This window comes from Dunckerocampus dactyliophorus, chromosome 17, assembly GCF_027744805.1.
Source record: "Dunckerocampus dactyliophorus isolate RoL2022-P2 chromosome 17, RoL_Ddac_1.1, whole genome shotgun sequence".
Taxonomy (NCBI): Eukaryota; Metazoa; Chordata; class Actinopteri; order Syngnathiformes; family Syngnathidae; genus Dunckerocampus; species Dunckerocampus dactyliophorus.
This window is the reverse complement of record NC_072835.1, coordinates 10375509-10389760: the sequence shown is the minus strand read 5'-3', so window position 1 is coordinate 10389760 and position 14252 is coordinate 10375509. Positions and strand designations below refer to the sequence as shown.

The 14252-nt window shown below is 39.9% G+C and overlaps 1 protein-coding gene across 4 annotated transcripts in view; it reads left to right on the top strand.

Moving 5' to 3' along the window:
- LOC129170543 (transcription factor 4-like) overlaps nucleotides 1-14252 on the top strand; it is a 231950-nt gene that overhangs the window by 63228 nt on the left and 154470 nt on the right. For all 4 annotated transcript variants that reach the window (XM_054758287.1, XM_054758284.1, XM_054758285.1 and 1 more), the window contains 2 exons: nucleotides 2339-2394; nucleotides 4770-4845. In XM_054758287.1, the coding sequence (XP_054614262.1) occupies nucleotides 2339-2394; nucleotides 4770-4845 (132 nt within the window). The remainder of the gene's footprint in view (nucleotides 1-2338; nucleotides 2395-4769; nucleotides 4846-14252) is intronic.

Genomic DNA, 14252 nt, shown 5'->3' with positions numbered 1-14252 from the left:
TGTGTGTGTGTGTGTGCGTGTAGACAGAGAGCAGGAGGGAGAGAGAGAGAGAGAGAGAGCGGGGAGTGGCAAGAAAATCTCCATGTGCGTTTTGCTGTTTGTGTGTATCCTCTCTCTCTGGTGTAATTTATAGCCCTCAATCGGAGGCCTTATCAGGTGCAGGACACATGGACGCCTCCTTCTTACCTCCTCCTCCTCCTCGCCACTTCTTTTAACTTCTGCACACTAACTTGTATTTCTCCCACCTCTTTTGCTCTCACCTCTCCTTCAGCTTCAATCTGCTTCCCCATCCCCTCAATTTGCCAGACTGAATGATGCTCTCTCTAATTGTAATCCTCCCCTTCCTCCTCGCCACTTCTGCTTCTAAATCAATCAAATTCCAACTTTCGGCCTATCAAATGTATAATTCTATTCCCTATATTTGGGATAGATAGCTTACAAATATGTATATATATATTTATCAGACTGTGTTAGTCTGTTGAAGTCTTCCAAAAGTCAGTATGTCTGCAAAAAGTGAAATAAATGTAGCAGTCTTATGCAGTATATCAGGGGTGTCCAAAGCACGGCCCAGGGGCCTTCACCATTTTTTATTGGCCCTCGGCACCTTGTAAATATACAATTAAAGAAGAAAACAAAAAAAGTAACGATAAAAATATTTTTTACAAGAATAAAGACAACATATTAAGAGAAAAACGTTATCATATTCAAAGAAAAATAGCAAAAAGTTGGAATATTAAAAACTAAAATGTTTAATAACAAAAAAGTTAAAAAAAAAATATTATGAGAAACAAACCAAACAAATAATAAAGTTGTAATTTTACACTGGGTAAAAGTTCTATTACAATAATAAAGTCAAAATATTATGAAAATAAAGACAGGATATTCACAGCAAAAATGTATGAGAAGAAAGGTGAAATATATATTTTTTTAATAGCTTAAAAAAAGGGAACATTTGCAAAAAAAGGTGTAATGCAAGAAGAACAAGTTCATACTAAAAATATGCAGGCTGGTTTTTGTCTTTAAATATAAAACAACATTTTTGGATTACTACATGGGTTTTACATGTTCTAAATGTAAAAGTGGCCCCCACTTTCTTTGATTTTTCACTGTGCGGGTCTTGGTGGAAAAAGTTTGGACACCCCTGCAGCATACTGTGACATACGCCATAACCATCCACAACACTCTGCATCAAATGGGAGCCAATGGAAGAACTGTATCCCAAATACGGCCTTTACTAAGATAGTCCTATACTATACACAGTACAGTGGTTTGCTTTTTGCGGGTGTTACCTTCCACGCCTACCAGAGAATAGCGAAAATCAGCACAAACATGTCTTTTTTTGCCACCAAAGCCTCCAAACCCTCCTGCTAGCTTGATGTTTACTGTAGATTACACTGGGCTCGCCTGTAGGTACTCATTACTAATGAATGATAATGATTGATGAACAGTCAGGGGGTAGCCAGTTACAGCACACAGCTATGGTGTGTTCACGGACCGGCGAACAAAGTGCGAAATCTCAACACCTGACGAAAAAACATCAGTGAAGCATAAAAACATGAACATGTAGAAAAGTGTGTGCTTTGTGTTAACAGTACGCGTATTCTGTACATTTTACCTGTATTATCACATATTTATAAATCATTACCGACTCAGGGTGAATGAGATGTGTGGAAAAAACGCAACATTTGAAATAAATGACCAAAAATCTGCAAATTTGTGGGGCAAATGGAATATTTACAAGAGACGAAGGTGAGAGGTGAAGGGCGGTCTTGTTTTTCAACATTGTTGTTTGCTTGCAAGTACACGCCAATGTTTTTTGGCTGCGGTGGGACTCAAACCTGACCTCTCAGTCAAGGGACTGACCTTTGCCGGATATGCGATGCGGTGTGACGGCAGTGGGGATTAGTGACCTGTGTGAGGCTTAAAGGTCCATTACATTTCATAGAGACATTAAAGGCTCTGCAATCATAATCAATAATGTTTAATGATATGGAGAAAGGAGAGATGATGATTTACTCCATTTGTACACAGCATGCACGTGACATACGTGGGCACATCGCGTGCCATGTGGTGGCGTGTTGAGTGGAAAAGTGGTGACGTATATTGATCATGTGAGATTAAAGTGCGGATGACGTTTTGTGCAAATGAGCATACCAAAAGCTAAATGCTCTTGCATTATTGAATTGCATTGACTTGGTAAGTAAAAAAATACATCATTATAAATCGCAATGCATGCACTTAAAAAATGTTTTAATTGCGCTGCATGTCGTTTGTTGTTTAAAATGTGCATTACTGTATATCTTAAACGTGTGTTTGCTCTTTCTTTGCTCTGCTGCAGATATGGAAGAGAGAACAAACGCAGGGTCATGGGCGAGTGGGAGCCGTTCTTCCAAGGTAAAAAAAAATATATATATATATATCCTAAAAGTCTTTTCACTGTGATATGCTAGTGATATATTCTTTTATTTTGCAACATACTGTATTGGCTATTAGTACTGAAGCGAGCGTAAAATAGAGAAAATATGTAATTGGTCTCTAATTATACAGGTGGACACATTACTTTGGACACACTCTGAACCAAACAAAGTCATGTATCAATCAGGGCAGCGGTGTCCAAAGTACGGCCCGTGGCTGTGATTTTATCGGCCCGCCGCACAGTCTAAAAATGTAATTTAACAGGGAAATTTAAAAAAAAAAACAGAGAAAAGAAGTTGAAATATTTGGAAAATTATACACAAAAAAAAAAAATCAACAGCAGCAATTTTACCAGAATCAAGTCTAAATATTACGAGGAAAAAATCTATTTCTAATTTGAAAAAAATATGAAAAAATATCATTTCAGTAACAATGTTTAAATAAAAAAAATTATAATTGTGAGAAGAAAATTGAGGAAAACTGAAATGAAACAGTTGGAAAATGTAAAAAAAATCAGAAGAAATGGAAAAAACAGCTGTAATTTTACGGGAATAAAGTCAAAATATTAGTCATATTTGAATGAAGAACAGAAGTGCCAATTTGACAAGAATAAACTCGTATTATTATAGAAAAAAACATCATTTTTAGTAGCATTTCACCTATATTACAGATATATTACAAAGGTGAAATGCAGTTTTTTCTTGAGCTACATATAGCTTCTTAGCAAATGTCAATGTGTTGGTTTACAAAATAACAAAGCGACCCTTGCATCCTTTCATTTTTCAGTATGTGGCCCTCGCTGGAAAAAGTTTGGACACCCCTGTATTAGGGGACCTTTTAAAACCCCTTGCACACTTCTGTACTTACACTGAGCATTTTGGGTGCGCTATGCATAAATGAACTCACTTACACGCTCTACATGGTGCTATATAAATCCAATCCATTATTATTATTTTTATACCACTTATATTTGGCATTTTGAGTCACGGGAGTGAGCAAATTGAGACACAACCTCTAGTCTATTAGATCCAAAACAAAAAAGTTACATGAATGCTACATGAATGGACCAAAAATTTCCATAGAAACATATGGAAATATTAAGGAAATATACTATATGGATAAATTATGCGTTCATCAATTATACATCCCCGAAATGTTACTTTCCCATGAGTTAACATTAGAACACAATGATCAAGCTGCTGTGCTACAGGATGTAGTATGTAGTATGTGTGGGTTGGAGCTAGGATGTGGAGGTTTTTACTTATTGTAACATTTTGAGTCCGGTGCACAACCCAAAATGCCAAAAACGGCAAAAAAATAAGGAGTCAGGTGTATGTGTGTCTACTTGTCATTCCATTTGCTGTTGCAAAACATGGCAGATTGACGGCAATTGAGATATATTTGTGCCAACGAAGAGAACTATGATTGAAGTGCAGGCATACATTCAGCAATATTGCGATAATATTGATAACTGTGATCATTTTGGTCATTTCACAGGTGGTCCTCTGTTCTTAGACTGTGATTTAAGTCAAATTTTAGTGTAAATCGGAGTTTATACTTAAATCATACCTTGATTACTGATGCTGTAGAAATTATATAAAGAACAATAATAAAAAGATGAAATAAGAATGAAATGAAACAGTAATAAAAAGTCCTTACGTTTATTTTTGTGGTTGCCTTGAACATTGACAAAGGCGTGCCAGGGAGGGCGAGACGGGTAATTTGCAGAAAGCGCTGAGGTGGAGAGTACAGTACATGATCACTTGCCCTTCTGCCTTCTTAAAGTATTATCCCAGGCAAGTTCTCTTCTCCTTCCAGAGCTCCTTGTAACAGCACATGGAATCCATGACCCCTCTAGCATTTATTAGCATTGAATAATCTTTCTCCTTAATGGTGGTCATGACAGTCTCGACCAAAAGAGCAGCCAATGTTGGTGTTCGTTTCTCCTCTCTCTGGCCGTTATGATGTTCATTTTCACTTCCACGTTGATTACGTTCCTTTTCTTTGGCGCACTGCCACTTGGGAGACATAATAAAGTGCACAAAGGTAACTAAAAAGAAACCTTGTCCGTCCCCAGTGTCGCTGAGCAGGCACATGTTTCCACCGCCCTGTAACCTGTATCACATATTTAGGGACCGGAATTACATTTTTTATTCATTTACGGGAGTGCCTTCGTAACCACTAAACGTTGTAACACGAAACAACGTAAACCGAGGACTACCTGTGTATGAAACGTTAGCTTTATTCCTACGTGTGCTGCTGCTCACTTACCTGTGCTACTTACGCCGCCATCAGTTAGAACAACAAGCACAATCGTTTTGTCCTAATGTTTCTCTGTCTTTCTTTCTGTCCAGAACTATGCAGAAGGATCTCAGTACATGACTTCACATGACAGCCTCTCACCTCCATACGCAAATTCCAGGCTAACAGGTACCTGGCCAACTGATTGAGTGTTCAAATTTGGCGTTGCTTGCCTTTCTGTCGTCCCGTGAACATGTCACTAATGTATCAAACATTAGGCGGAGACAGCTCATCAGGCATACAGTTTATTTCTCTCTCGCGCTGTTTCCCCCCCCACCGCTCTCACATTGCCCCCACTTTCGGGGCCCAGCGTGCATAAAACGCCAAGCACTGTGTGCTCATTTACCCATGATGCACTCTGCCTCTGGCCCTCTCTCCGATGTGGCGCCAGTTGTGAGCAAATGGCCACTGACACATATAATCTGCCGCCTTCGCTCTCTTTCTCCCTCTGTTAATCTCGCACTCTCTTGCACACACACACACACACAACACACACACAACACAGAGCTTAATTATCTTTGACTGGATTCATAAAATATGGAAGATGTCAGATCTCAGCCATGCATTTCTGCCAGCACTCTCTCTTGTTCTCAAGTCTTGGTTGTGGTTTATGGTGGCGTGTTGAAAACCTTAACGTTTGGATCAGGAAACTGGTGAACAGGTGTTGCATGCCTGCTTCGAACTATGTTAGTTGTGTAAAGAAGAGACATAGACAACGTGCTAACAACAACAGCAATTAGAATGATACAAGTATAGCATAATAGTAACTGAACATGCTTCGGTCACAACTTGTAACTACTTGAGAGGGGCAAAGATATACCTGTAATATTTTTGCCCAGTCTCAAATATGCACAAACATTTACCCATAGACAATGGTCGGAGAAAGTTTTGCAAGTCTCAAGCCTTTAATCTCAAGTCAAGTCAAGTCTGAAGACATTGGCTTGAGTCCTTACATGTCGTAAGCACAGTTTATCCATCCATCCATCCATCCATTTTCTATGCCGCTTCTCCTCATTAGGGTTGCGGGGGTATGCTGGAGCCTATCCCAGCTGACTACAGGCAAGAGGTGGGGTACACCCTGGACTGGCCGCCAGCCAATGGCAGGGCACATATAGACAAACAACCATTCACACTCACATTCATACCTATGGACAATTTAGAGTCGCCAATTAACCTAACATGCATGTTTTTTGGAAACCGGAGTACCCGGAGAAAACCCACATAGGCACGGGGAGAACATGCAAACTCCACACAGTGATGCCAAAGGGAGAATCGAACCCAGGTTTTCCCGATCTCCAGTTTGGCCAACATGCTAACCACTAGACCACCGTGCGGCCCTAAGCACTGTTTAGCGTTTACCAGATAAAATGCCCTTTGAACAATGTAGCACACTAAATTTGGCAAATACAATGAATGCATTTTGAATTGTTTTATTTTTTTAAATAAGACAGAAAAAGAGTGCTGACATCGCATTGAGGATTTGTCAGTGCACAGAAATGTAATCCACACCCTCTGTGTTTGTTCTTAAACCCGATTGGACGATAATAGATGCATTCAATGAGGCAGATTCTGTGGGAAAATGTGTACCTTGAATCACATTAGGGGACAAATTTGACTCAACACGCCCACTGAAAATCTCAAGTAAGTAAGTAAGTCAACTTCCGAGTCATTGATGTCTTTGATGATATTGTCAAGTTGAATCCAAAGTCATCAAAACGCTGACTCGGATCTGACTCCAGTCCAAGTTGCGTGACTCGAGTCCACACCTCTGCCCGTAGATTAAAATATGGAATTAAAATAACCAATCACTGTCTTATTTGGCGAAAAAAAAACAAATAAGACAATGGCATCGCATCGTTATTGGTTAATGTGGATGTGGGGAGGGGAAAAAAGTATGAAATAAAAAGAAAAAAAGTTTTCGAATTAGGAAAACGGGTCATCCTTGGAATATTTTCGCAAGCCAGGGATGCATCTGTGAATGTCTATACAGCCGAGAAATGTAAAAGTTTGCGGGTTTACTGGAATGATCCATTGTGTGCGCGATGTGTTGTGACAGTGTTGTGATTATGCCATGTAGCTGCAGCAGCGGAGATGAGGAGACGCACGAGTCAGAAATGGAAATATTGTATTCTTCATCTGGCACACGGGAACTTCAATTTACTTTGATAATGATAACACTAAGAGACAGAGACAGCCGCAGATATAGAAAACACACACACACACACACACACACACACACACACACACACACACACAGTTTTATCATATCAGATTGTCTTCAGAGTGTGTTGACTTTTCTGCTATTCTCCAACTTAGTGGGCATCCTGAGGCCAAATCCATTGTCTCTGTGTCAATAACACGACCACACAGTTCTTTTGTGAGCATTTCATACCGCAATAAATGCAAGAGAGGGACCTTGCTTATTTCTCTGAGTCAGGGGCAAAAACTCATTCATGAGCTAACTTTTTTCCGAGCAGATAGCATCATGCTGAAATGCATCGGCATGTAGTCTCTTACCTTACCAACAAAGCCTGTCTGACCCAGTGGGTAAAAGCCAATAAATAAACACTTTCCTTTCTTGTAATTGTATTAAATGCAAATGCGTGTTTTTATCGATTTGCATGGCATAGAGTAACATTGGATTTGTTGCATTTGCAGTGGTACAGTGCTATACAGTAGATGGATACAGTAGGTAGATGCCATACCAGGGGTGGGCAAACTTTTTGACTTGCGGGCCTCATTGAGTTAACAAAATTGGCTGGGGGGCCAGACTATATATTTGATACACGCACACTAGTTCAAGCTTAAAATTCTAACAGTTCACCTGGAATTATTTTAGCAGTAAACGTGTCGTACAATCTGCTATACTGTATGTGCTTGTGTCCCTTTTTTTCAGGAGCACGTTAACCATCAGACCACATCATGCCAGCTTGTGTGTTATAAGTTTAAATTAAATACTTTGGAAGCAACTGGCGGGCCGGATTCAAACGCTTGGCCAGCCGGATGTGGCCCCCGGGGCCGTAGTTTGCCCACCCCTGTGCTATACGCTAATAGATCCCAACTTTTCGCGAGAGTAACCTTCCAGAACCACCATCGAATTGCAAAAAAAACAAAACGTGAGCCCATAAAAATGTCTGTGTTTGGCTTGTTTCCCCCCAAAACTTGCCTCACATATACCTCACACACTTACCAAACCCGTTTTAGTATAAGTTACAACTTTAACGTAGTTGCAACTATGGTGGAACAAAGTGTGAAATCTCAATGCTTGACCAAAAACATGATCAGTAAAGCATAAAAACACAAACAGGTGTTTAGTGTGGGCCTTTTTTATCAACTATTGCTACATGTATACCTGCGTTACGCCATATTTATAAATGACTCCTGATTGCATCGTGTGGATGAGATGTGGAAAAAACATCCTATTTTTGGAGAAAAAAAACCAAACAAATTTTGGACCAAAAATCTACAAATTTGCGGCGCCTTGAATGCTCAATCGTGACCATCCACCGTATTCATTTCAATACTTCTTTATTAGAATACAAAAAGAAACACAGCAAAACTGAATTCAGCGATAACAAAAGGCAGCCTCTTTTAAAGCGAAATTGTATAAGACCCTTATTAATGCCATTGCACATCTTTATGTATGCTACTATATATGTATGCACTACTGTACTGTCAAAATGATCATTTACACAACAAATTAGTGGTGGCTAACTGCATGGTTACATTGCGATGACATGTAATGATGATTATCCATCCATCCTCTATGCCGCTTATCCTCACAAGGGTCGCGGGGGCATGCTGGATGCCTGTCCCAGCTGATTTTGTACGAGAGGCAGGGTACACCATGCACCGGTTGCCAGCCAATTGCAGGGCACACATAGACAAACAACCATTCACACTCACATTCATACCTATGGACAATTTAGAGGCGCCAATTAACCTAACATGCATGTTTTTGGAACGGGGTACCCGGAGAAAACCCCCGCACAGACCTGAAGAAGATGCAAACCCCGCACAAACATGCCCAAACGGAGATTCGAACATGATGACATTATATTTGATGAAAATAATAATCATCATTTTTGTTTAAATGTTGCTTTATGATGAGGAGTTAACCATACGGAGTTCTTGGCTTTTTTAAAATATATTTTTACGCTTTTGTGAATGTTTTACAATCCAATATCATTGAATCCCCCTTTATAGCACTCTGTCAGGCGCATATATTTACTACAGAATGCTGTGAATCATTGTGTCTGATGCATTCATTACTTTTTAATGAGTTATTAGTGTGGATATGTCCGACACAGGAAATGAGCAAAGTACCAGTAATTGCTGAGACATGGAGAAGGGGTAGGATAAAATTACCTCTGCTTCTTCCCACTCCTTTTCAGGCTGATTGTGAGTCATTGATGTGAGTAATGTGTTCAATGACCGGGCTTGAATTGACTTGCATTTACTTTCTTAGTGGTTACAGTTGAGGTTGGAGGCTTGCTGTTGAGAAGACGGTCATACTTTTCAAAGTAATGCTCAAAAAAAGTTGACTAAACCTCCTGATATTGTTGTGAGTGCCAACACAGCCTCTTGTGCTTTCTTTTCTTTAGCCGCTCTAACCTTGTCTATCTTTCTTAACCCCCTCACAACATCAGATTAGAGTGATGTTATGCTCTAGATAATCAGCGGAGGGATTAGTGTCATCTCAGCTACTAGATTAATCTGTTGCTTTACACACACAACACACACACACACACACACACATGCACTACTGATCGAGCACTAAAACATGAAAACATGTTTAGTGATAAATGATGGTGAGTTAATGTTTTGTATGTTTGTGAATTGTTATCCTAGTCCAGCGGGGTGTGGTTTGTGTTCAAGTGTGGGTTTGTCAACGTGCGTGTGTAACACGTGACCAAAGCAGGTTACGATGTAGTTTTAGGAGACGGCCGTTTGCATGTTCTGTAAATGTGTAGTCATGTGCGTATTTGTCATCGGTTGATTCAGAGTTTAAAGTTTTGTGTGCGTTTTCGTTCTTTGCGTTGTTGTGATGCACTTGTGTGTGTGTGTAACATTTATGTGGTTTTACCCTATGTTTGTGTAGATTCAGAGCAGGTGCAACCCACCTCCTAACTGCCACCAGCTCTGTCAACTCTGCGGTTTCATTTTGTAAACATTTGGAATTTGTTGGCATCAAAGAATCAGCGCAACCTTTGGTCTTGCATTTTATTTCACTCAACATCAGCCAACTGCTGTCAAGTGGCCATCTTAAAGGACAAGTGGGCTTGTATTTCAAGAAAGAAACACAAGCCATAAGGCGTCATGATGATATGACGGCAAAAGTAAGCGACACCGGCTCCAAAAACTTCTAACCCCGCGTCAGAGGCGACGCAGAACGCAGAGACGTGACCTCTCTGCTTTTTTAGCACATCATTTCAATTTTCTCTTTCCTGTGAAAGTGCCAAAAAATTGAGGAGAGTCTCAGTGAAGAAATATGCAGTATGCAAATATTAGCACTGCGGATATTATATAAATATGAGTGCTTTCAAAGCAACGTGTACAATAAAAGTGACCGATGTTCCACATCGATTAGTTTACCATTCCACTACTACTACAATGGGTTTCTCACTCTCAGGAAAACACTGCCCCTAGCGTTTTGGTAGACAATTGCAAGTCACGCGTTCAGTCCGTGATGAAGAGCTATAACAGGATCGAAAACATGTCAAAAGGGCCGACGTAGTGACTTTGCTGCAACACAATTCGGCCCTTAATCTAAGTCATTGTTAATCTAAGTCATTGTTAATCTAAGTCATTGTTTCCCAGCAACTGCGCCAAGAGACAAGACATGAAACATGAAAATTGTAATAAATTGTTGCAGGGACTTTGTGGCATTGAAAGAGGAGATCATTCACAGAGAAATAGCAATAAATTAATTACATTTCCCTATAATGGATCAAGGAAGTGCATTCTAATGGTTGCCCCTGTAAATAAATGTGACATTTTTCAAAGTGTAATATATTTTACCAAAGTGTAAAACCTGCTCACTACAAATCTGACAAGTCAACACAAATTTAAAGTTGAGGTGCACCCAAACCTTGCTAGAAGTAAAACAGAAGGCGTTCAAGGTGTGTGATTGCAGCAGACACGAAAGGTAACGATTGTTTTCGGATTTCCAAAGTTCCTGTACTTCACCAATATTATCTTTGTAGCAGAAATTGTGTGCGTATTTTGCGAACAACACATCAATAATAGTACTTCAAGACGTTACTATCTTATGTTTGGTCTTTTTACCATCAGACAAACACCGACCACCTGCTTTTGTTCACTCGAGCTCATTTTCTGCTATTTTATCTCACACCTCAGTCAGACACGATTGAACGATGACTGGAAGCGCTCTAAAAGGTCAGGTTGGTATCGTAAACACAGAAAAAAATGTGTTGCAGCACATTAAAGGAGCGTTAACGGAAAACTGCACTTTTTGGGGGGAATTTTTTTGGAATCCTCCACAAGCCTCATGTGAGACACGAACACATGCCTTTCTCTTTTATGTGCGTTCTAAACATATAAAAACAGATAAAAAGAGACAGCTCATTACTGCACGCCTATTCCGCATACAAAGGCCGCTGTTAAAACACCTCCAAAAACCTGCAACAAGGTTTGATGGTTTTATATCCATGCTGTAAACATGTAGTAGCAGGTGCATTCATGATTACAGGAACTTCCTTCCTAGTGGTCTGAGGCATTGTGGGCACGGCACTGCCGCGTGCGTGTGTGTGGTGAAGCTAGTCACTAGCTGGCTAGTAGCTAGCCGGTGTTGTGTGGCAAAGTGTCAATACGCCAGTAACATAGTTCAATCGGCATAACGATGTCAACTCATTCAACTCCAGACATTTTCCAAAATTCAACCCCTTCAGCACCGGCCATTTTAGACGATCTTGACTGATTTTTCAAGGCACACAGAATATTGTGTTCTATGGCTAGATAAACATGGAACCTACCAAAAGAGAGATTATACTCTTGTCTTTCATCAGAAAAAAAAAGCTTGTTTCTACCTTTTTCCGTTCTTTAGTAATCAGCAGTAGAACATCGGTAAGTTTCAGGAAAATATCAGTTCCCAACAAAAAAAGGCCGAAAAACAGCTTTTTGTGAAAAGATACATTTCATTTCAAGCATAACTTTCACTTTTCACGACATAAATAATACAAAAAAGGGTTGTTTTACATCCAAATAACAATTTATTTACAAACATGACACCATGAACTATTTGCAATTTTGACGTTAGGAATGAAACTGTGCGTGTGCGTGCGTTTAAAATTCCCCTACGGTGCGTAACCTTCTGCACGCTACACTCCTCCACGCTCTCTCACTTCCTCCTTGCTGTGCAAATGATCCATGCTGAGCTCTTATCAAATGCACTTCTGCCCCCTTGTGGCCGTTGCTATGGCTTAAAATTGCTTTGATAAGGGACCTCTTTTATTGTGCGATTGCGCCGTCACCTCTTTTTGCCTCTCGCACAAAGAAACGTAAAAGACGTTCAAATACGTCTTTGGGTGCGAGCGTTTGGGTTAAAAAAAAAACGTATAAATGCGTCTTTGGTGGTGAATGAGTTAATATGCACGTCACTTTAAATGTAAGTGGGGCGTTGTTGGTGCTTTTTGGAGTTTTCTTCATAAGGCTTTATAGGCGGAATAAGTGTAGCTGTGTCTTTTTTATCTGTTTTTATATCTTTAGAATGCACGGAATAGAGAAAGAAGTGTTTGTGTCTCACATCAGGATTGTGGATGATGGGCAACATTTAAAAAAAAAGTGCAGTTTTCCTTTAAAGGGCAGTCTTTTGAAAAAGCTCTACTCCATTCTCTTCCTCTTATTGTTTTTTTTTAATGCAGTGAGTCAGCCGCCTGTCTCACCTCTGTGTGACCTTATTAATGAGTGTTGAGCCATGAGGCAAGACCCCCTCTGAAGAGGTCACATCTGGACACTTTATATAGAAATATATATCTGTCTGCCACACGCACACACTCACTTTCTATCTTTTCTTTTCCTTATTGTTCACTCCTTCACTCCCTTTCTTCATTTGTTTTTTTTTCTTGACAGAAGAGACAACTGGCATAAATTCCAACAATACCTATAAAACGTCCCGTCCTCTCTCTATTGCATATCTCTTAAGCGTTTACGTTTGTTTTACTTTATTTTACTTGTATTTTGTTTCCTTCAAATGAAGTGAGCCTCTAATACACCTTATTAGCCCTTCATCTCCACTCTTCTTTCCAACCCCCCCTTGCCCCCATTTTCTCCTTTGCTTGTCCTCCATCTCATTTAGCATTCTTTTCTCTCCATCGCTGCATCCTCCTCTGCTGTTTCATTCACACCGTGTGTTTTTCTTCCCTGCAAAACTGGATCACCTGTCTCCATCCCTACCCCAGGAACCCCTTACCTCAGCTGGGTGCGGTGCCAAGGTCACCCCCCTGTCGCTCCCTGCTGAGTCTGGGTGTTTGTGCTCAGAATGGTTGAGAGGATAGAAGAGAGTTCATCAGAATGAAGACAAAATGAAGATTGCGCTTTGGGCATTTAAAGAAATGTCCTTGTCCGTGATTGTTGGTCATCAGAATGAATATTTACCTCACACCTTCACATGTTCGCAATTCAGCATTCACGACACCGCAGATTTACAGATTTTTGGTTATTTTTTTAAATCAGAAAATGGGATGGGGTTTTTTTCCACAGAAAATGCATCTCATTCACCATAAGTTCATAATTATTCATAAATATGTCAAATGTACAGCATTCTTGTACCACTCTTAAAAAAAAAACACAGGATTTCTATATTTTTGTAACACGCCTGGTTCAGCTAGCCTACTGAAGTCCTACTGAATGAGAGTCAAGAGCGCTCGGCGTCAAGCTAAAAGCTCAGACTGTCAAGTCGCACCGTCAGGGTTCAGGGAGTGAGGTTGGCTGGCATCCGTTACTCTTCGCTGATAATGTTTTTTAGTCAAGGGTTGAGATTTTGCACTTTGTTTGTCGGTCCTTGAACGCACCATTGTTGTGTGCTGAGAGACACAAAGTTCTGTTTGGTTACGGAAGCAGTTGCAGTTGTAGTTGCAACAATTTGTGTAAACACAAGTTAATATATGATCTTAAATTGGAATTACAACTTGCAAACAGTCTGGATTATGTAACCTACTACTGTGACTCCAATTCTAATCTAATCTAATAATTACAACAGTTTTATTGCAAATGTTGATCCAAAATTTGAGGAGAACATCAACATTAGGCTGGGGATGTACTGGGGATGTAGTGTTCTACTGTTCCACAAGTCCAAAAAGGAGTACGAAGAAGCAAAGGAGCAAGGAGGATGTTATATACCAACTCAAATATTGCTAAATTTTACTTAAAATAATCATAAAAAGTCAGGCATCACTTGTATATTGAACATTAAATGTAATTTCTAACTATCTGTGACCCACCCAGAATGGATCCGCAATCCAGTATTGAGTCCTGACCCACCTGTTGAGGATCACTGCTTTAGCTGAATAGAACTG